At 37.3% G+C, this 23,478-nt stretch overlaps 1 protein-coding gene across 3 annotated transcripts in view; it reads right to left on the reverse strand.

Moving 5' to 3' along the window:
* Positions 1-598: 598 nt before the first annotated feature.
* TAB2 (TGF-beta activated kinase 1 (MAP3K7) binding protein 2) overlaps positions 599-23,478 on the reverse strand; it is a 65,246-nt gene continuing 42,366 nt past the window's right edge. For all 3 annotated transcript variants that reach the window (XM_047102559.1, XM_047102561.1, XM_047102560.1), the window contains exons 4-7: positions 15,611-15,771; positions 15,301-15,394; positions 13,901-13,981; positions 599-2,652 (exon numbers count right to left, since the gene is read on the reverse strand). In XM_047102559.1, the coding sequence (XP_046958515.1) occupies positions 2,510-2,652; positions 13,901-13,981; positions 15,301-15,394; positions 15,611-15,771 (479 nt within the window). In that variant the 3' untranslated portion in view covers positions 599-2,509. The remainder of the gene's footprint in view (positions 2,653-13,900; positions 13,982-15,300; positions 15,395-15,610; positions 15,772-23,478) is intronic.

Below are 23,478 nucleotides of genomic sequence, written 5' to 3' on the forward strand. Positions count from 1 at the left end.
GGTGGTTTCCAGACCACCAGCAAGTCCAGGCCTCATATTCCTTGGCAAAGGGTATTTCTGTCTCACTAGGTTTAAAACACAAATCGAGGCAAGGCAGGGCTTTCTGCGGTTACGACATAAAGAGATCAGCAAACGCTACTTTCTTTTTTTCATACTCAGAAAAACCAAGTTATATTTTTCGGAAAGTCTTAATATAGAGATTCTCTTCAAGAGAAGCACCACTGGGATCCCCAGCACCTACACATTATGGGATAAAGTAGATACTAAGTGACTCCTCCAGCCTAATGGCCCAAGATATCACGCTTCCAATGAGGTAAACGGTAAAAACCCAAAAAGAAATGAAAGGAAAAGCAGTAACGACGAAAAAGCAGTATTACATTGTTTTTGGCTCAGTTGAAACAGGGTCGCTTTCTTTCATTAGTTAAGAAGCCTGAGGAAATGGCGAAAAATCATCCAAGAAATGCAGTTGAATGCCATCTGTCACGAGAAGACTCTAGGGAATGAGTTCTCTCTGATTTCAATTAACTATCAAATGTTCGGCTGGGGTAGAAACTGTCTTCTGTCCCACAAACTTTAAAAACAAGTCACAAAATCCACATTAGAATATAAGTTTTTTAATTTTTATAAATAACTTATCTGTTACAAAGATAGTTTACCCAGCTAAATCACAAAACCATCAACTCAAGATATCCAAATTACGTTTTATTAATAAAACAAGTAAAAACTGATTTATCAATCTTCACATAGAACTGCAGATGAAGCTGAAAAACAAGGCCTAGTTTTAAAACAAAACGTATCAAATGTAAGGGCTTTGGGTCTATGGGCTAATTAACTAGGATTGTCCTGTTTCTTCCCATATACAAGATGCAAGGCCCGGAAGTCGAGGCTCTGACATTCATACAGATCACCTGTAATAATCCTGCCTATTTAAAAAATATCCATTTGCAGACATTTACAATGGGTGACAGTCAACATTATCTCCTACCTTTTTGCTACATTTCAGCACTTCCCTTAGCCCCGTTCTAAGCACTGATAGATAATTTCATAATTCTGCTCTTAAATGCATACTGTTACTTCTTTTTCTTGATTTCATTTAGTTATATACATTCCCGATCATCTGAATATTTATTTTCCTTATAAAAATAGATCATCAAAATAAAGAGATGCTTGAGGTTGCTTCAGTGTTCAAGTTTGCTTGTTTTTCTTTTTTCCAGCTTTCCTTCAGTTGTCCTAAATATGACTAGCCTCGTTTTATAAATACGCATGATACTGCCACCAAGTCAGGTTTAGAAACGGACTGCCCCAACAGTAAAGCATTTAAACTTCTCCCCACACCAGGGCTGTAGGTACGGCCGCTGTTGCTGGTTTTGCAAACTGTACTTTCCCGATCGTAATCTCCCGTGAGAGTTCTGTGGGACACCAGGCAGATGGAGCAAGCTCAACCTTGTTGCTCTGTCAGTGGGTTAAAAACACCTTTTGTTTTAGGCTTCCCTGTGGGAGATCAAACACCGTTGTGCCACCCACTGCCGAAGTCAGTACAGATAGTGTGACTTATCGACGTAAGTCTTGGAATATTTCCTGCAATTCACTGGGCAGCATCTGAATGTCTTCACAGAACATCGGCACTCATGAGGGCAAAGTACAGAGTGAGTAGAGGAAGGTTATTTTGTGCACAGCTTCATTTCATTAATGCTTTTTTTTATTTTAAGGCATTGCTTCTCTCAGGTAAGGCTTAAAAAGGGACATGATCGTGCTTAATCACTAAAAGGAAAAAAGAAAATTAGTTAACAAAAGACTATTACACTATACATATAGAAATATAAGAAAATAATAAAGAAGAAAAGAAATCACTTAAAGCAGACTCGAGAGATCTGTACAGTAGGAAAAGCTTTGGGATATTTCACTGCATGTTTGTACAGACAATGCATGCTGCTTTCCTTTTCATCTTTAGAGCCCAGATGCTGGCTTCACAGAGTGGAGACGTTTTCAGGGAAGACAAAGACAAGGCCAAGAGTACCACAGATTCATGAAGTTCTTCCCCCATCCATTGGCACCATGCGGCAGCAAACAGTTTTTAAATAGTTAAACCTTGTTCCTTTTCTTCATGTTTGTAGTGTTGCACCGAAAGCTTTAAAAAAAAAAGCCATCGTTCTATTCCTTCCTCCTGTCAAAATTCAGTAGTGACATGAGGGGGAAAAGGTACTGGGAACACCTAGGCATTAATAGATTGAGAATTATCCATAACGGGCTACTGGTAACACTGTACATGGTTAGGCAGCGGGCAACCAAGTCTTTCAGCAGATTACCTTTCATGTGATGAATTTCAACTGCCCATGACATTAGACTGAGGTATTATTAGCTCTGTGGGCTGACATTTACCATTAGCACAACACCATCCTGTCACACCTTCAATTTGACAAAATCCTATGTAGCAGTGAAACTTTTCCCCTGATGACAGACTAGTTTCTTGAACTTCAGATGTGGTTTTAGAGATATAGGGCCTTTTGGCTCAGAAATGCCTTGGCATCTCACACTGTTCACAGCGGATTAAGGCTGGATGGTTCAAAAAAGTACAGGCAGTACAATTCCACTGAGCCCCCTCATCATCTTCTGTGTCTTGAGTCTTTGGTGTTTTGATGGTGGACCTTTGATCTATAAGGAAGCAAAAGAATGATTTTAGAAGCAAAAAGCACGAAGTCATCAATTACTGGCAACTTTAGACACCTGTAACTGCACAGCAGGAAAGCAGCCTGTCAAGCAAATGAAGCCTCGACCCGAAACTGACACAAAGCTCCGTTCTCTCCAACCTCTAGGGAGCCGGTGCTCTGTGCCGGGGAGCCAACAGGGACATGACCGGGTCACCCCGCTATGTCCGTCAGGGGAAAAGAGCATCTTTTCTCCAATTTATATATAGCAGGAGAAAACCGAAATCAACTCACAGGGGACCCAACAGCAAATTCCCATGTCACCTTAAGACTGGGAAAAGGTATCCATCCTACTGCAATACTGACAAAGTTTATATCTCATTAATGCTAGAGTTTCATTCCCCACTGAAGCAGTATTTTTATTTCTGTTTTCTTCCAGGAATGGACGTTTTTGTTAAACGTCCTCTATCTGCTAAGAATGTAAGCCTTGACCAACACAAATAAAAATAAAAAGATGAGCTAATTTCTCAAATCCTCACTATGTACCAACAATAGACTTGGAGAAGCAAATTGAGTATAAACATTTTACCATCCTTTATCTCTCAGTTCATTTTAAAATCCTACTTATTATGGAACAGTAGAAAGAACACGAGGTGAAGTTCTGTTCCTGGGTCTGCTACTCATTCATGGCTTTGTTCTGTGATCTCAGATAAACCACACACCCTCCAGGTCTGATCTTTCTCATAAACTAAAGCCACTGCAGCTCTAAGAGGCCGATGTTCTAGACTGCTTGAAAGGATTAAGGTATCTTAAATATCAAGAATAATTATATTCCTCCAAGGCTGTATCTAAGATGAAATTACATTTATGAAATTACTCTTGTGGGAATCCCATTAGAAATGTTAGGATAGAGTTCCTGCAAATTATTCAGGGAGGTTTAAGGTAAAAGAAGCGCGTGTTGCTTGCTGGAATCTCCTGCTGAGGTTTACAATGTAAAGATTCAAGCTATGTTAAAATGCTGTCTATTAATTTGCAAATTCCACCTACTCTACTGAGTTGGTAACTAAATGATAGCTTTTCAGATAACCTAAAATACACACTGCGGTATCTAGTAGATAAAATATAGGAAGTCAAGTTTTCATAACAAGTTTAAAATAATTAAGTGATGTTTGGTATTCTGTCCCCCTTCGGCAGCATCTTTTTTACTGATTAGTCTGAAAGAATACTTACTTTATTGCAAAACTGTCGACTTTCAGGCATTGGTAGCAATTTTTAGGCATCATGACAATTTTTGCCATATGCACGAGCAACCGAAAGTGTTATTTATACAGTAATTTTCTTTAAATTGAGTAAGTTAAAAATATCTAATTAAGGGTTTTGTAAATGAAAATATTTGAAAAATCAAGGGTCTGAAAATACTAGTTAATGTTTCCTACCCACATTAAAAGAAATAGTTAAGATTTATTTTGACATTTTACCATTTAAAATGATTTCACATTTCATACTTGGGAAACACTTTTGTTGAATAATTGTTTTAATCTCGGGCTCCATCCTACTTATTAGAATTTTGGTCTCACTTAGGTGTTAGAAAACATTCCTACCTGGCACATTTAAAAAACTTTGTCTATCCTTTTTGTTTAACTACAAAAGTTTTTAGGAAGGGGTACTATTTGTATTAACATTTCAATCTATTATTAAACACCAGCATTATCTTCATTATTTAGATATCTAAGGTAATCAATAGGGGGCCTACAAATTAAAAAAAATTTTTTTAAGCTTTATTTATTTATCTTGAGAGAGACAGAGACAGTAAGGGGTGCGAGTGGGAAAGGGGCAGAGAGAGAGAATCCCAAGCAGGCTCTGCACTGTCTGCTCAGAGCCTGATGGGGGCTCGAACTCACAAAACTGTGAGATCATGACTTGGGCTGAAACCAAAGTTGAATGCCTAACCGACTGCGCTACCCAGGCGCCCCTAGGGACCTACAATTTTTTTTTTTTTTTTATGAAAAATCTCCAATGGTTTTCTTATATCTGCACAATCTCATTTGGTACTTAAACTTACCAATCTTTTTATTAGAGGTATTTGGAAACCAGAATTTAAAAGGAGGAAGTTGGATTGCAAAGGATGGCTTGTGATTTCCACACTAATTTTAGCCGTTAAAAAAAAAACAACACTGCAGTGTAAAGCAGAACTGTAAAATCATTTCTAACTAACTAAATAAACCTCTATAAATGAAACTAATAAATAATTCTCTATTTTAGCCCTAAGGGAAGAATGTTTGATTCTATATTTCCCCAAAATAGCATACAAATTTTTATCTTTTGCGAACAAGCTAGTAAGAATTTTTTTCTTTCTTTTTTTGGAAATAATAATATGCCATATTTCATCATTTGACATGTTATGAATGTTTTAAATTGAAGGATAGTTGGCATACAGTGTTCTAGTAGTTTCAGGTATACAACATAGTGATTCCACAATTCTATACATTACACAATGCTCATCATGACGTAGTTACCATCTGTCACCGCACAAAGTTACTACAATATTGTTGACTATATTCCCTATGCTGTACTTTTTGTCCCCGTGACTTACTTATTTTATAACTGGAAGTTTGTGCCACTTAATCTCCTTTACCTATTTTGCCCATCTCCCTCCACCCCAGAGGCCGTTTGTTCTCTGTATTTATTAGTCTGCATCTGTTTTGTTGTTGTTGTTGTTGTTGCTGTTTTGGACTCCACATATAAATGAAATCATATGGTATTTGTCTTTCTCTGATTTATTCACTTAGCATAATACTTTCTAGGTCCATCATGTTGTCATGAATAAGATTTCATTCTTCTTTATGGCTGAATAATACTCCATTGTGCACATGTGCGCGCGCACACACACACCCCACATCTTCTTTATCTATTCATCTATCAATGGACACTTAGGCTACTTCCGTATTTTGCTTATTGTAAATAATGCTGAATAAACATAGGGATGCATGTATCTTTTCAAGTTCATGTTTTCATTTTCTTAGGGTAAATACCCAGCAGTGGAATTACTGGACTATATGGTATTTCTAGTTTTTGAGGAACTTCCATACTGTTTTCCATGGTAGCTGTACCAATTTAAATTCCCACCAACAGTACACAAGGGTTCCCTTTTTTCCCACATCCCCATCAATACTTGTTATTTCTGGTCTTTTTCAAATTGAGTTTTTAATTTTTACTTCTTGTCTTTTTGATTAGCCACTCTGAATGGTGTTACTTCATTATAGTTTTGATTTGCATTTCCCTGATGATTAGTGATTTGTAGCATTTGGAAAAAGTCTACTCAGGTCCTCTGCCCGTTTTAAAATTGGATGATGTGTGGGGTTTTTTTGGTGTCCAGTTGTATGGTTCTTTCTATTTTGGATATTAAGCCCTTATCGGATATACTGCTTGCGAATATCTATCTTCTCCCATTCAGTAGGTTACCTATTTATTTTGTTGGTGATTTCCTTGCTGTGCAAAAGCTTTTTAGTTTGATGTAGTCCCAATATTGCTTTTGTTTCCCTTGCCTGAGGAGTCACATCTAGAAAAATGTTGCTAAGGCCAATGTCCAAAAGATTATTGCCTGTGTTTTCTTTAAGGGATTTTATGGTTTCAGGTCTTACATTTAGGTCTATAATCCATTTAGGGTTTATTTTTAAGTGGTCCAGTTTCCTTTTTTTTTTTTTTTTTTGCAGTTTCTTTTTTTTTTTTTTAATTTTTTTTTCAACGTTTTTTTTATTTTTGGGACAGAGAGAGACAGAGCATGAACGGGGGAGGGGCAGAGAGAGAGGGAGACACAGAATCGGAAACAGGCTCCAGGCTCTGAGCCATCAGCCCAGAGCCTGACGCGGGGCTCGAACTCACGGACCGCGAGATCATGACCTGGCTGAAGTCGGACGCTTAACCGACTGCGCCACCCAGGCGCCCCATCAGTTTCTTTCTTTAGACACATGTAGGTGTCTAATACTCTCAATACCATCTATTGAAGAGATTATTTTTTCTCCATTTATACTCTTGCCTCCTTTGTTGTAGGTTAGTTGATGATATATGGGTGGGTATTTCTGGGCTTTCTATTCTGTTTCATTGATCTATGTGTCTATTTTTGTGCTGGTACCGTATCTTAAAATCTGGGATTCTGATACTTCCAGGTTTGGCCTTATGATTCATTTGGCTCTTCGGGATCTTTCAGGTTCCACACAAATTTCAGGATTATTTGTTCTAGTTTTATGAAAAATACTATTGGTATTTTGATAGGGACTGCACCGAATCTCAATGTAGACTGCTTTGGTAGTATAGACATTTTAACAATATTAAGTCTTCCAATTCACGAACATGATACATCTTTCCATTTGTTTGTGTTGTCTTCAGTTTCTTTCAGTAGTGTCTTATAGTTTTCAGAGTATAGGTATTTTTTCCTTCTTGGTTAAATTTATTCCAAAGTATTTTACTTTTCTTTGATGCAACTATAAATGGGATGGTTTTCTTAATTTCTCTTCTGCTACGTTGTTGCTGGTATACAGAACTGCAATAGATTTCTGCATATTAATTTTGTATCCTACAGCTTTACTGAATTCATTTATTAGTTCTAACAGTTTTGTTGGTGGCATCTTCAGGGTTTTCTATACATAGCATTATGTCATCTGCAAATAGAGACAGTTTTACTCCTTCCTTATCAATTTGGATGCCTTTTCTTTTTCTTTTCTGAATATGCAGCTAGGATTTCCAGTACTATGCTGAATAAAAATGGCAAAAGTGGACATCTTTGTCTTGTTCCCGATCTTAGAGGAAAAGCTTTTAGCTTTTCACCAATGATTATAATGTTAGCTGCGGGTTTGTCAAATGTGGCCTTTATCATGTTGAGGTATATTCCTTCCAAACCCACTTTTGTTTAAAGTGTTTTTTTTTGATGTTTATTTATTTTAAGAGAGAGAGGAAAAGAGAGAATCTCAAGAAGGTTCTGTGCTCTCAGAGCAGATCCTGACACAGGGCTCAATCTCATGAACCATGAGATCATGACCTGAGTTGAAATCAAGAGTCAAACGCTTAACTGACTGAGCCACCCAGGGACCCCTTGTTCAAAGTTTTTATCATGAACAGATACTGAATTCTGTCAAATGCCTTTTCGGCATTTATTATGGTGATTATATGGTTTTTATGCTTCATTTTGTTAATGTGGTATATCATGTTGATTGATTTGTAGATTTTAAACCATCCTTGCATCCCTGTAATAAATCTCACTTGATTGTGGTGAATGATCCTTTTAGTGTAGTGTTGAAACTGAGTTTGCTAATATTTTGTTGAAGATTTTTGTATCTATGTTCATCTGGGATACTGGCCTGTAATTAATTTTTTCTTTCTTTCTTTCTTTCTTTCTTTCTTTCTTTCTTTCTTTCTTTCTTTCTTTCTTTTTCTTTCTTTCTCTCTCTCTCTCTCTTTCTCTCTTTCCTTCCTTCCTTCCTTCCTTCCTTCCTTCCTTCCTTCCTTCCTTCCTTCCTTCCTTTCTTTTTTTTGTAGTGTTTTTAAAAGGTCTGGTTTTGTATCAGGATATAATGCTGGGCTTGTAGAATAAACTTGGAAGTTTTCCTTCCTCTTTTATTTTTTGGAATAGTTTGAGAAGGATAGGTACTACCTCTTCTTTAAATGTTTGGCAGAATTCACCTGTGAAGCCATCTGGTCCTGGACTTTTGTTTGTTGAGAGTTTTTTGATTCCGGATTCAATTTCGTTACTAAGTTATTGAAATGTTCAGATTTTCTGTTTCTTCCTGATTCAGTCCTGGAATAATGTTTGTTTCTAGGAATTTATCCATTTCTTCTAGGCTGTCGAAATGTTGGCATATAATTTCTCATAGTAATCTCTTATAATCTTTTGTATATCTGTGGGTGTTGGCTGTTACTTTTCCTTTTTCATTTCTGATTTTGAGTCCTCTCTCTTTTTCCTGATGTGTCTGGTTAAAGATTTATCAATTTTGCTTATGTTTTCAAAAAACTAGATTTGGTTTCATTGATCTTTTCTATGGTTTTTCTTAGACTCTATTGTATTTCTACTCTGATCTTTATTATTTCCTTCTTTCTACTAATTTTGGTTTTGTTGTGTTTCTTCTAGTTCCTTTAGGTGTAAGGTTAGATTATCTGAGATTTTTCTTGTTTCTTGAGGTTATATTGCTATGTTGCTATAAACTTCCCTCATAGAACTGCTTTTGCTGCATCCCAGAGATTTTGAAACTGTGTTGCCATTTTTTATTTGTCTGCAAGTATTTTTTTACTTCCTCTGTGATTTCTTCATTGATGCATTGGTTGTTAAATATGTTGTTCAGCCTCCACATATTTGTTTTTTCCCCAATTTTTCCCCTGTAAATGACTTCTAGTTTTATAACACTGTGGTTGGAAAGATGCTTCACATTTCAGTTTTAAGTTTACTGAGACTTGTTTTAAGGCATAATATGTGATCTATCCTGGAGAATGTCCCATGTGTACTTGAAAATATGTACTCTGCTACTTTTGGATGAAATTTTCTGTTAAGTCCATGTCATCTAATGGGTTGTTCATAAGCCAATGTTTCCTTATTTTCTGTCTAGAAGATCTATCCATTGATGTAAGTGGGGTTGTAAAGTTCCCTACTCTTATTGTATTACTATCAATTTCTCTTTATGTCTCTTAATATTTGTTTCATATATTTAGGTGCTCTATTGGTGGGTACATAGTATTTATAATTGTAATATCCTTTTGCTGATCTTTTTATCATTACATAATGCCCTTTTTTGTCTCATTAGAGTCTTCATTTTAAAGTCTACTTTGGGGGCACCTGGGTGGCGCAGTCAGTTAAGCATCTGACTTTGACTCAGGTCATTGTCTTGTGGTCCGTGAATTAGAGCCCCGTGTTGGGCTCTGTGCTGACAGCTCAGAGCCTGGAGCCTGTTTCGGATTCTGTGTCTCCCTCTCTCTCTGCCACTCCCCAACTCACACTCTGTCTCTGTCTCTGTCTCTCTCTCAAAAATAAATAAACATTAAAAAAAATGTTTAAGGGGCGCCTGGGAGGCTTGGTCGGTTAAGCGTCTGACTTCGGCTCAGGTCATTATCTCACGGTCCGTGGGTTCGAGCCCCGCGTTGGGCTCTGTGCTGACAGCTCAGAGCCTGGAGCCTGTTCCAGATTCTGTGTCTCCCTCTCTCTCTGACCCTCCCCCATTCATGCTCTGTCTCTCTCTGTCTCAAAAATAAATAAACGTTAAAAAAAAAATTAAAAAAAAATGTTTAAAAAAAAGTCTACTTTGTGTGATATAAGTATTGTTACCCCAGTTTGTTTGTTTGCTTCTATTTGCACAGAGTATCTTTTTCCATCCCTTTCAGTGTCTTTAGGTCTGAAGTGAGTCTCTTGTAGGGAGCATATACATGGGCCTTGTTATTTTATCCATCTAGTCACCCTATTTCTTTTGATTGGAGGATTTTGACCATTTACATTTAAAGTAATTACTGATAGGTATGTACTTATTGCCATTTTGTTGTTCTCTGGTTGGTTTTGTAGTTCTTCTCTGTTTCTTCTCTTGCTTTCTTCCCATGTGTTGATTACTTTCTTTAGTGTTGTGCTTGGATTCCTGTCTCTTTACTTTTTGTGTATTTATTATTGGTTTGTGGTTTGTGGTTAACATTAAGTTCATATGTAACATCCTAAGTATTTAGCAGTCTATATTAAGTCAATGATTGCTTAAATTGAACATACTCTAAAAGCACTACATTTTTACTCTCTCCTCTATGTTTTATGTAGATATTGTATCTTTTTATTTTGTGAATCCCTTAACTAATTTTCTTTAGATATAATTGATTTTACTTTTGTCTTTTAGCCTGCATACTAAGCTCTATAAGCAATTGATCAACTATCTTTGCCATAAGTTTGCTTTAACCTGGGAAATTTTTTCATTTCATTATTTTCTTATTTCTAGTTATGGTCTTTTCTTTTTTGCTTAAAGAAGTCCCTTTAACATTTCTTATGAGGTTGGATTAGTGGTGGTGAACTCTTAAGTTTTGTCTGGGAAACTCTACCTCTCTAATTCTAAATGATAATCTTGCTAAGTAGTATTCTTGGTTGTAGGTTTTTTCCTTTCAGCCCTTTGAATATATCATGCCACTCCCTTGTGGCTGCAAAGTTTCTGCTGAAAAATCAGCCGAGTCTTATGGAGTTTTTCCCCTATATACAATTAATTCCTGTTCTCTTACTGCTTTTAAGGTTATCTATCTTTAATCTTTGACATTTTAATTATGTGCCTTGGTGTGGACCTCTTTGGGTTTATTTTATTTGGGACTCCCTGTGCTTCCTGAATCGGAATGTCTGTTTCCATCCCCAGGTTAGGAAAGTTTTCAACTATTATTTCTTCAAATAAGTTTTCTGCTCCTTTCTCTCTCTCTTCTCCTTTTGGGATGTCCATAATATGAATGTTACTATTTTTTTTAATTATTTTTTTAATGTTTATTTTTGAGAGAGAGAGAGAGAGAGAGAGAGACAAAGAGAGAACAAGAATGAGTAGGGGAGGGGCAGAGACAGAGGGAGACACAGAGTCTGAAGCAGGCTCCAGGCTATCAGCATAGTGCATAGTGCCTGATGCAGGGCTTGAACTCACAAACCGTGAAATCGTGACCTGAGCTGAAACTGGATGCTTAACTGAATGAACCACCCAGGTGCCCCTGAATGTTACTATTCTTGATGTCCCAGAAGTCTCTTAACCTATCCTCTTTTTTAAAAACATTCTTTTTTTTCTTTTGCTGTTTAGTTTGGGTGCTCTCCATTACCCTGACTCCAGATGGTCTATCCATTCTTCTGCATCCTCTAATCTGCTCATTCCCTCCAGTGTATTTTTCATTTCAGTAATTGCATTCTTTAACTCTGATTCTTTTTACATTTTGTATCTCTTTGTCGAAGTTTTCGCTGAACTCATCCATTCTTCTCTCAAGTTCAGTGAGCATCTTTATGGCTATTACTTTGAATTCTTTATCAAGTAGATTGTTTATTTCTGTTTCATTTAGTTCCTTTTCTGTAGTTCTGTCTTTGTTTGTTTGGAGCACATTCCTCTGTCTCATTTTGTTTGATTTTCTGTGTTTATTTCTATGAATTAGGCAAAAGAAAAAAAAGACCTTTTTCAGTCTTGAAGGAGTGGCCCTGTGTAGGAATGTCCCCATAAAGATGTGTGTGCCCGGCAGCTTTGGCTGGCTGGCTGGAGCCTGTAGCAGGTGTGAGCGGAGACCTAGGGTACTCCATGCAGAGGTGCCCTGGTAGGACGGTTGGAACTGCAGTGGGTGCAGGCTGGGCGTCTACCAGTGCGCACTGCATTGGGGCCCTTTGGTGGGATGGCTGGAGCTCAGGTAGGCATAGGCACATGGGGCCATTTTGGAAGGATGGCTAGAACTGGTGTGGGAAGAGGCCCGAGTCTTGCTGAGAGGGCAGGTTGGCTAGACTTTGCTCCCATCTGTGCTATCATAGTGGTGGGAGAAGGTAAACATGGTACTTGCTGGCACTTCTGACCCCAGAGAGTTGCAGCAGTTCCCTCACCATTTGGTGGATGCTCTAAGTTTGGTAAATGGGTTTTCCTCACTTATATTCCCGTTGCCCTTTAAACCACATCTTTGTTTTATTTTCTGTGTTTCCTCTGGGGCCAGGTGGGCAAATCTGTGCATAGGCTCCTCAGTGCTATCTCCCCCTACTGCAGTTTGTAGCGTAGGGGGTGGGGCTCCCATGGTTCCTGTGTCTCTATCTCTCTTTCCAATCTCTATGTGGTCCTTCTACCCTTTGTCGTGCAGAGCTGTTCAATGAGCCCCCCAGTTCTTCTTCAGGTGGAACTGCTCCATACATATGTAGGTGTAGATTTGGTGTGTTTGTGGAAGAGGTAAGTTCAGAGTCTTCCTAGGACACCATGTTGGACCCCTTCCCTTGATATGTTGTAAATTTAAGGAAAGGCTTCCCATCCTTTGCTTTCACCGTTCCACGTTTCCTTACTTCTTATCACAAAAAACTTCAAGCATATACAGTAGTGGAGAGAACGGTAAACTAAGCCCTCATGTACTTATCCTGCTTCAACAACTGTCATGACTGATTCCATTTCACCTCCTTTCCAACTACCTTCCATCTATACTCCCTCCTACCCTCAATACATAAGTACTGGATTAAGTAGAAGTAAAACAGGAATCTTTTTATAAGAACAATTCTACTTTTTGAAAGAGAGTGAAAAGATTATATTAAAGCAACTTATTCAGAGTCTGAAATATCCACTTTGTTTATTTTAAGAAGCTAGGCTATGCCACTGTTTTCTTTACTCTATTTAATTAACATCCAAATAGCATGTAGTATTTTAACCACTGCTTACTGTGACAAATGCCCTAATCTCACTTTTGCTCCTCTGGAATAATAGTTCATTGCATTCCAGCTAACTATGTTTAGGAACGTTTAAATTAAAAAAAAAAAAAATGATGGTACAGCTAGGCCCAATACAATTATATTTAAACAAAAATGATGGAGTGGAGAGAACTCCACTGAGTGCTAATGTGAAAAGTCTTCTAACAAACCAAAGAGCTAGTAACATACCTATTCATTCTTGTTATCATTTCTCTCTTTTAATTCCTAGAGTAAAAAAATCCACACACCTACTTTGACATCTTAGTTTGGTGTGCATATGGTCTGATTATCAATGATGTAAAATGATAGTAGGTAAAAAAATTTTTTTTCACACCCAGCGTGGAGCCCAATGCAGGGCTTGAACTCACAACCCTGAGACCAAGACTGAGCTGAGATCAAGAGTCAGATGCTTAACCGACTCAGCCGCCTAGGTGCCCCTTAGTTTTTAAAAATGATTCATTTGGAATTTAGAGTATTTTGATTATGCAGAATTATGCATCAACAGAATACTCACGAAAAGTAAACTTCCCTAAGGTGTCTTCCTCTTCATTTATCTAAAATTTTAAAGAGTACAAATTTTTGCACCTGATGATTTCTTTTGCCAAGACTTGCTGTTTTAGAGGGGTATATAATGAATCCTAAGGACCTGCATATTACTTTTAAAGAGCTAAGTACATAACACTTTTGCATCCTTTCCCATCCCCAGCATATAAGTGAAAATAAGCAACTATCTTCCTGATGAATTCATCCATGAATGCCAATGTCTGAAGCACTTCTAGAGTGGAAGGTTGCTAAAAACAAAATTTTCTAAAATCTTGTTTTTCAAGATGTAATGGTTTTCACACTTAATGGAGACACTAACCTTTGGGTTTTGGTGGCACAGGACCTACAAATCCAATATTGTCATAAAAGTTATGAATAGCGCTGGGATTAAAATGTGGTCCTGAAATATATAAAAAGTAAATATATCAATGTTTATAGCTCAAAAATATTTAATTTTATTTTTTCAAAAGCAAACATATTCTTTCTAAAAAAGATCACAGTATAAATAGAAGAAATGTCTTTCATTTATTTTGCACTTCTAATCTCAAATTACATGTAAGGATGTCAAAACAGCTGAGGAAGGTATAATACACTACTCACAACAGAGGTCTAAGTGGTAAATGAGGGAAGAAGCCAAATTAAACTGTAAGACAGAGACAGATGTAGAACTAGACCACTATTCCATGTGACAAGTTAAAATAACTTAAAATGTAACAATTTAAAATATAATTTCAAACAATCAAACATGGTCTTAAGCAACTAAATAAATAGCTTGGTTCCAAATAAGTATTAAAACCTTACACTAATGTAATATAATGGTTCAGATGTTAAATAAAAGGAACAGGTTCAAAAACTATAGTTGCTAGACCGGCACTAAATTCCTTTTTCTCTCTTTAAAGTTAAATATGGCATTTTCTATGAAGGTCAGACATGACTTATTAACATTTTAAAAGGAAACACAACCACCATCTTTCAGTTTGATGGATTTTTGGCACACACTCAAGAGTAATTAAGGACTTCTTTTTTGTTGGCTTCCTTCCTTTTTTCTATCTTTTCCATTTCATACATTCTATTATTTCCCTAACTTCAGAATTAGGTTTAAGTTATAAAATTTCCTTTTAGCTGTCTATGGAACTGAACTAAACTGTCAAGATTTTTTTTTACTACAATAAGCAATTATGGCTTATCACTAATAGCTCAAGCTTCATAATAAGTTGTTCTAAAAAAGTACAGGCCATACTTTTACTCTCTTTTATTAATTAAGACAGTGCCATTAGGGTGGGGATGCCTTTTAATTACGTTTTTTAAAAAAAGCATGATTCTTGAGAGGTAAAAGGAAAAACAGCAATAGGAAAGAGACATAGGCATACCTCTATTTTAATCTTAATAAATATTACAATAAATATTATAGATTCTACTAATACATAACAGTAATACTTTTGATGGCACAGCCAGACATACTAATTACTGTCTTCCCTTAACACACGACTAAAGCGGGTTTGAATAATACAAATTTTATCAAATTACTCCTAAACCAAATACATAATTTCTTTTGGAGTGGGGGTGGGGAAGAAAAACACAATAGTTCTTTAGTACTATCTGGCTCCGGAGTCAAATCTGAGACAATAAGCTTACAACTGAGAAGTCTGTTTTCAGCCACAGGAAAAGAGTTGATAAATTAATACAATGAATTTCAGTTGAGTATGCACTGAACTTTACCTCGGGCTTGAAAAAGATCAATTTCTTTGGTTAAGCAGTCAATGTCAATCTGGAGTTGTCTATTACAACTTCTCAATTGCTGCATTTCTTCGAGCTGAAAAATAATTCCGTGTGAGAAGGATCTACATTGGATTCTCTTATCATTAGGTAAGAAAGCGTGGAGTTTGGCAAGGGAAGGTAAGGGCAAAGAAACAAGTATGAGTTAACAGGAGCATTTCTAGAAAACTAGATCAACTCTTTATACTTCTGACAGATTGCCTATTCTCATGTTCCCAAGCACAGAGGTCACAAGAATTACAGAAAGACTTACTGAAGGTATTTGGGATATGGAATTTGATCTTTTCAGGCGCCTTCGAGTTAGATTATTTTCCATTTCATTGACCTCAGATTTTAGTTTATCCAGCTTTTTCTTTTGAATCTCAAGTTCTCTTTGAAGTCGTTCCATTCTGGCCTTCTGGTGTACCAACAGAGCTGCAACACATATTAGCAAACATGAGGACCCACTCACTTCCGTCAATTAACCTTTAAGCAGCTTTGGGAAAACAAATAGTGTTTCTGTGACAATCAAGAGTATGCCAAGAATCTCAAAGATACACTAAAACAAAATATTTTGAGTTTGAACACTTAAAATTTAAAAAATTGTAACTTGAAAATTATTTTAATTATTTAAGCAGACAAATGTTGCTACTCGTTTAAAAATTAAAAAAAAAAAAACCGGTTTGGCTAAACCCACTTTGTGGCTAAGGCCAGCATTTATAGCCTATTACTTCTATAAAGGCTCCGGTCTAGTTAATTAACCTACTCACTCTTATTTAATTTGCGTCTGACCCTCTGAAAGATAAGACCTACTCCAAGAAGCCTGACATGTTTGGACTATGCATAAGGTATTCTAATGTGAACACTTTATGGACATTTTAGAAGAGAATGTGGGTTAAGCCAAATCCATTTTGATGAATGCCAACAAATAAGACAGACCGATTTCAATCCACATGAATATTAACATTAAAGTGTTAAATGCTAACATTAAATTGTTCAAATCACGAAGTAAAAATGATACCATTTAAAGAAATCACTTCTATTTTGTGAAAATATTTTCCTAAGGTTTTAAAAGAAAGAAAGTATGCAATCAATCTTGTAGCATGAATGATAAGCTGCTTGGGAAACCTTATTAAGCCAAAAAATTAGTGTGTGTTCTTGTGATCAATCCTTGGGCAATGTGGGCCTTGTTTTTTAGGATACTGGGCTAGAAGTGAAGACGCCTTTATCTACTTCTATAAAAAGGCAATGTGGGATGATTCTACCACGAGAAAACGGGCAGATTTAGAAAAGTGCAATTAACAATCTTTAAAAATGAAAAATAGTTATTAAAATGAAGAAGTCAAGTAGATTAAGCAGGTTGGATTAATGCTAAACGGTCATCTTAAACTAAACTCGGATTTCTTTTATTTTACTTAATTTTTTAAACCTCATTTTCTAAGAATCAAAAAAATAAGGAAAAGGCTATGGCGTATTAAGACATATTCAGGCCAATCGAGTACAGTATTCTAGAACCAGGATTAGGGTGTGGAGTCTGGGAGGCTGTTAGGATCAAGGACTTCAAAATTAACTTTAAACAGTAGAGAATTTTTCCCAACAAAATCTGACACTGTTATAATCCACAAATGCTTCCCTCTATAATTTTCCTTTCTTATTAACTGGAAGAAACAAATACTAGGGCATTAGGTTTCAAGTTTTAAAAAGCATGGCTGATTCTGATAAACATGAAAACCCTGTTAACCTTTCTCCCATTTTAATATATACTCTGTAAATGCAGGGAGGTGTTCTTGGAGGTACACATGTTCCTGGTTGAAAACCCGCCGTGTCTATAGTACATCCCTACCTATCAAGCTTGTTCTGTCAGGCTTTTATCAATTTGACTTATTTATTTGAACTGCAGTCTTACCTCTCTATTTCCAAAATATAAGAATTCTACGGTAGGGTTTATTTTCTTAAGAGAAGATGAGGATGTGGGCTGTTATGGAGGGAGACAGAAAGAGAAGAAAAGACGGAGGCAGGACTGCAGTAAGAATGAAGGACAGAGCAAAGGAAAATGGGGAATAACATCCTTTCTAAACTCTAACCACCTGCCAACAACATGTCTCACGGGGCATTAATTAGAAATTTGCTCAAATTAGTGATTATTTTACTTAAAAGTAGCATTTCTTAAATTTAATGATGGTTTTCTCCCTCATGACTAAATCCTTTAATATCCTCTGATGACCAAATGATGGTTGATATTTATGCTGAAATTCTAAAACAAGATACATATCTGCGATATTCTTCAGTATTCTTTATGAAGCAGGGATGAGTAGAGATTTCCTGAGAAATTGAAACCCAAGTTAAAACACATCTGAGTGGTCAAAATTTATACCTTAAGGGCAGAGAGAGAACCTCAGGGTGAGAAATACTGACGCCAATGAGCCCCAGGCTGGTGATTTGCTGGGAGGGGCGGGCAGAGGCAAGTGCAAGCTGCCGTGACAAGCCACTTCCACCGCCAGGAAGCTATTACCATGCGATCCGTGGAGGAAACATCCTTTCCATAAAGAGAAGCTTTCAAAAGACAAGTCTGACCAAACAAGAAAATGATCTCCCATGAGGATCCATGGCCTAGAAGGAGCCCCCCAAACTTAGAGATTATGTAACAGTCTGAAAGAAGCTATATAAAAGACTGAGATGACTACAGTGATAACAGAGTACGTAAAAATACAGCAAAAGATACGATGAATAAAAGAGACAGACTTGCAAAAGTACCATCAACAACCTCTAGAAGTAAAAAGTAGCCACTGAAATGAAAAAGTCAAACAGATTAAACAGTAGACTGTATACAGTCAAAGACACAGCTAGTGATCTGGAAGATAAGCCTAAGATCACTACCCAGAACACAGAGATAAAGTGACCGAAGACATGAAAGAGGGGTGAAAAAATCTCACATAAGTCAAAAAAGGAGTTCCTGAAGGAGACAACGGATAGGAAGGGGCAAACTTTGAAGAGATGCTTGCTGAAACAACTTCTAAAACTAAAGAAGAGAAATAACAGATGCTCAAAGATAATAGCATAACTTGATCATCTAGTTAAATTACCGGAGCATGGATGCATAAACATTTTCAGGTAAAGTTTGGGGGAATTCACCAACCACCGGCTGCTGCTGAAAGAACTACTAATAATGTTTTTTTTGATCAGAAGGAGATTAATACAAAAGGAAAGAATAGATGAATAAATCTAAAGTTCTAACTCTAAAAAAAGGGGAAAGACCATGGCAGTGGGCAGGGTGGCATAAACTGCTTAAAACAAAGTAAAACTAAAACATTAAGAAATAACAAGAAATTGGAAATACGAAGCCCAGAGAAGCATTCTAAGGTCTTGAAAGTATTCAGGAAGAATACTCTAAAATGTTGCCAAACCAAACCTACATGTTAGGGGCACCTGGCTGGCTCAGTCGGTAAAGCATGTGACTCTTGAACTCGGGGTTGTGAGCTCGAGTGCCAGGTTGGGCGTGGAGCCTACTTAAACACACACACACACACACACACACACACACACACACACACATTAAATGTGTAGGGATCACTATTAGAGAAAGCTAAATAGAATGTAGCTTCTAAATAAAAAGACTGAACAAAAGTAGAATGAAAATTTGATTAAACTTAGATGGCAGGAAAGGAGGAAAAAAGAGAAAGAAGTAGAAAAAAAAATATGACAAGAATAATCCCAGATATATCAGTAATCACAACTGCAATTTAATTAAATGTATTTGTTTAGATACAAGAGATCAGCACACTAAATTTTTAACATTCAGCTATATACTGTTCATAAGAAACACATGATATAATTCACTCACCCATTCTTTTATTATGTTGAGAGCCTACTTGTCAAATCAAAGAACAGGCAAAAATCCCTGCCCTTGCAGAGCTTACATTACAGAGGTAGGAGAGACTGGGGGGGTGATGGTGGTGGTGGGGGAGGGTGGTGATGGTGTGGAAGAACAAGGCTCTCAACGAGTGGCCAAAAAACTATGGTCATTGGACAAGTATGGCTCACTGCCGGTTCTGTGAAAAAAGTTTTACTGGAATACAGCTATGCTCACTTGTTTACTTATTGTCTATGGCTGTTATTATGTTACAACAGCAGAGCTGAATAGCTGTGACAAACTGCATGGCTTGCAAAATCAGACATAGTTTACTATTTGGCCCTTTATCAGATCATGTGGAGACTTGCTGATCATATTAGGAAGTCTGAGTACGTGGGGACCCATCATAGCACAGAAAGGTCGGAAGTAAAAGGACTAAAGTAAAATAAATAGTTTGCACTTCGGGCACCACTCTAAGAGATGCAAAATAAGAGCAGTCAATTGCTGGAGATATTTGAAGGCAGTGGTACACTAAAGATTAACAACAAAACCCAAACCCAGCTCCGGGCCTGACTGAATTGACGAAAGTCCTCACACTAATAACCTGAAAAAAAAAAGAGCTGTTCTCATTTCCGGGTGCAAATACTACTTATCTCAGTCTCTTCTGTTTGTTTTTCTTTTTTTTCATACAATACTGGCATTCAACAAAAAATTATGAGACACACAGAAAAGCAAGAGAAAAATCCAACTTCTCACCAAGAGATAAAGCAATCAATAGAACCATACTAACAGATGATCCAGATGCTAGAACCATCTGACAGGGAATTTTAAAATAACTATGATTAATATGTTAAAAAAAATCTAGTTAAAAAGACGGATACCAAACAGGCAGGACCCAACAGATAATCTGACAAATGGAAATTACACAAAAAAAGAGTCAAATGCTGGCAATTAAATATGGTATCAGAGATAAAGAATTCCTTCAACAGACTTACCAGCATACTGGATACAGAAGAATCAGTTAACTTGGAAGACAGAAATTGCCCAAACAAGAGGAAAAAAGTGGAAAAAAGAACAAATATCAAATAGTCTAATATACATGTAATCAGTTAAAGAGAAGAGAAAAACAAGGCAGAAGAAATATTTAAAGAGACAATGGGCAAATATCTTCCAAAATTAAAGAAAGACAATCAATCATAGATCAAAGGAACCCAGAGAGCTCCAAGCAGTAGTTAAACAAAAACCAAACACATCATAGTCAAACTGCTGAAAACCAGACACCATCTTGAAGGCCACTTGGAAGTTTTGAAGGTGACATAGCAGGCAAATATGTAAAATTGAAATAAAGCGAGTGTAGTAATATTCATTTCAGAAAAAGATGACTTTAGGGCAAAATATGAGACACAAAGAGGGTTCTTTACTTAGTGATAAAAGTGTGGAGGGGGAAGGTACCAACCATCCAACTTTATTTCTGTTTCAATTTTATTTTCCAACCAATCCATCTCAGGACATACATTCTAGGACGGGGGCTAAGCACTCTTCCCAGTAATTCTCTGTATTAGTAATCCTTTCTACCAAAATAGGAAAGTATACCACAGAGCTGAGAAGGCCAATATTGGTAGCAGAGATCCTTTAACAAGGCAGAAATCTGGTTAAAAAAAATTGAGGAAAAATAGAGGAGCCACAGTCACTGAAGCAGCCACAGCTGCTGAAGGTTGTGGGCATATTTTGAAGTTAAGGAGTAAATTCTTCAGAATGTTTCTGCAATAGAAAAATGTTATTTACATCCCTGGGGATTCACAAAGAATGGAGTTTCTGCAATGGCTGAAGATGGCTCGCCTTTGGGGAAAAATGGCAAGATACATTTATGATTACACCGAACCCCAAAAGTAAAATACTGTGAATCCATGACCTCAAATTCTGTTTGAGAGATTTCTTTCCAGTGAAGACAAAATCTTAGAACAGAGTTATAATTATACTATATTATATTATATCATATTATATTATATCATATTATATTACTTAGGAATGAAAAATGTAGTTTATAGACTCTTCAGGATCTCTTAAGTATGTCTATTAATTATAAACAAGATAAAAAGTGCTCTGAAGATAGTAGGAAAGAGATATGACCCTTTACTTCTTAGCAATTATTTCTTCTAAGTGCCTGGATTTCTATGTGCCCAGTTCACTTTTCATTTGTGGCTTGGGAGTTTTAGATAGAAATCTCAGGAAGATGAATGACAAAATAGGGGTGTCAAGATGAATCACTATGAAAATTCCGCTAAAGGTAATAAACTTTTTCTCTCGTTGTGGTCTGTCTGCAGTTTTAACCTTCACCATATAAACCTTTACACAGTACATATCATTAAGAACCCTTATTAGACTCATAATGAAGAAAAGTCATTACAGTGTTTGTTTATAGACACTTTTGCTCTGATCAGGCCCCACGAAATGAAAAAAGGGTGAGTGTTAACTACAGAGCAAGAAACATGACAATTCTACTTCTGGCGTCCAAAAGAAGGGAATTAGCTTAGAAAGAGAGTCAGGCAGGCTTACAAAACTGGGCTGCAGTCGTGGGGTGAGGCTAGAAAACTTCACCTCTGTTACAAGAAATGGCTTTGAAAAGGGATTTGAGAAATCCCTGAGACTGGTTTCTGGGTTTTGTTTCTTTGTTTTGACATGTTAAGAAAGTGTTACAAACACAATCACATCAACCACACATAAGGATAATTTGGGCTCATGTGCTATCTAGTAATATGTATTTTTACGGGAGGAGGGGTGATTTGTTACACAGACTTCCATGGGTAAGCTAAAGGGAAAATTCTCTCTCCATTCTTGTCATTCATTTAGATACAGACAAATATGGACTTAAAAAGCCAGGCTATGAAGAATCGATTGTTAGCCAGGACTTCCATTTAAAGATGATTAAACATTGTATTTATATAATTTTCCACCTCCTGAAACCCCAAGACAATGACAGAGGAATAAAACCATCAATCCAACAAGAACAAACAAGGGGAAAAAGGCAATTAATGGACAAGAGATTTCAACAAATTTCTGGAAGGCTGCAAGTAGATGGAATAGCAGGCTAATGAAGGAGGGTGGGGAAAGCTACAATCTCGGACAAAGAAGCAGCTCATCTGCACTGCAGAGACCTACCGAGGCTCCAGACTGAAGCCTGCAGGTGACAACAGGAGGCCGAAGTTAAGGAAATAAGGCTTTAATTGGATATCTGTTCAGGCAACAGTCGGCCCTACCCTATCCTGTGGGACAGACAGTTGCATGTCTATTCTCAAGGCCACCCAACATGGATTTCTCAAGCTGGTCCCCATATACGAACAACGTCAGGCCGTGATGGTAGTGTTCTCTCCTAGTAGCTGGCTCCTCACTCATCACATAGCAAAGTCTCCCAAGTGACAAGTCCCTCGTTCTCACGTAGGTTTCCACTTAGTCTTCTCAGTCTTTCATTCTCAGATATAAATTGGGGTGCCTGGGTGGCTCAGTCAGTTAAGCGTCTGACTTTGGCTCAGGTCATGATCTCGCGGTCCGTGAGGTCAAACCCTGTGTCCGGCTGTGTGCTGGCAGCCAGAGCCTGGAGCCTATTTCAGATTCTGTGTCTCCCTCTCTCCCTGCCCCTCCCCGACTGGCGCTCTGTCTCTCTCTCTAAGAATAAATAAACATTAAGAAAAAAAAAATTTTTTTTTTTAAATTTTTTTTTTTTTTCAACGTTTATTTTTATTTTTGGGACAGAGAGAGACAGAGCATGAACGGGGGAGGGGCAGAGAGAGAGGGAGACACAGCATCGGAAACAGGCTCCAGGCTCCGAGCCATCAGCCCAGAGCCCGACGCGGGGCTCGAACTCACGGACCGCGAGATCGTGACCTGGCTGAAGTCGGACGCTTAACCGACTGCGCCACCCAGGCGCCCCATAAGAAAAAAAATTTTAAATATGAACCAACAGCCATGGATCACCATACATTTCGGAAACGTCTGACATGTCAAAGATCTACATAAACAAAGAGAAAGACTAAACCCAGATTAAGCAGAGAGGATTTAGGAGCTAGACGAAAACTTAAATTCTAATTAGCATCATTAAGAGATCTAAGACATTCATGCACCCATGCAACAATAGTCTGCTATGAAAAAGGAATTCGAGAAATAGCTCTTAGACATTAAGAACATCACTGCTGAAATGAAAACTTCATACCTGGGTTGGAACAAAAATTAAGGAAACCTCCTGAATTACATAATGGGAAAGATAAGGAGGTAGAATATCTGAGGACAGGGCTATG

The sequence above is a fragment of the Lynx rufus genome, unplaced genomic scaffold (genome assembly GCF_022079265.1).
Source record: "Lynx rufus isolate CCGP_SWC_20201006 ecotype Redwood Valley unplaced genomic scaffold, mLynRuf1.p SCAF_6, whole genome shotgun sequence".
NCBI classification, from domain to species: Eukaryota; Metazoa; Chordata; class Mammalia; order Carnivora; family Felidae; genus Lynx; species Lynx rufus.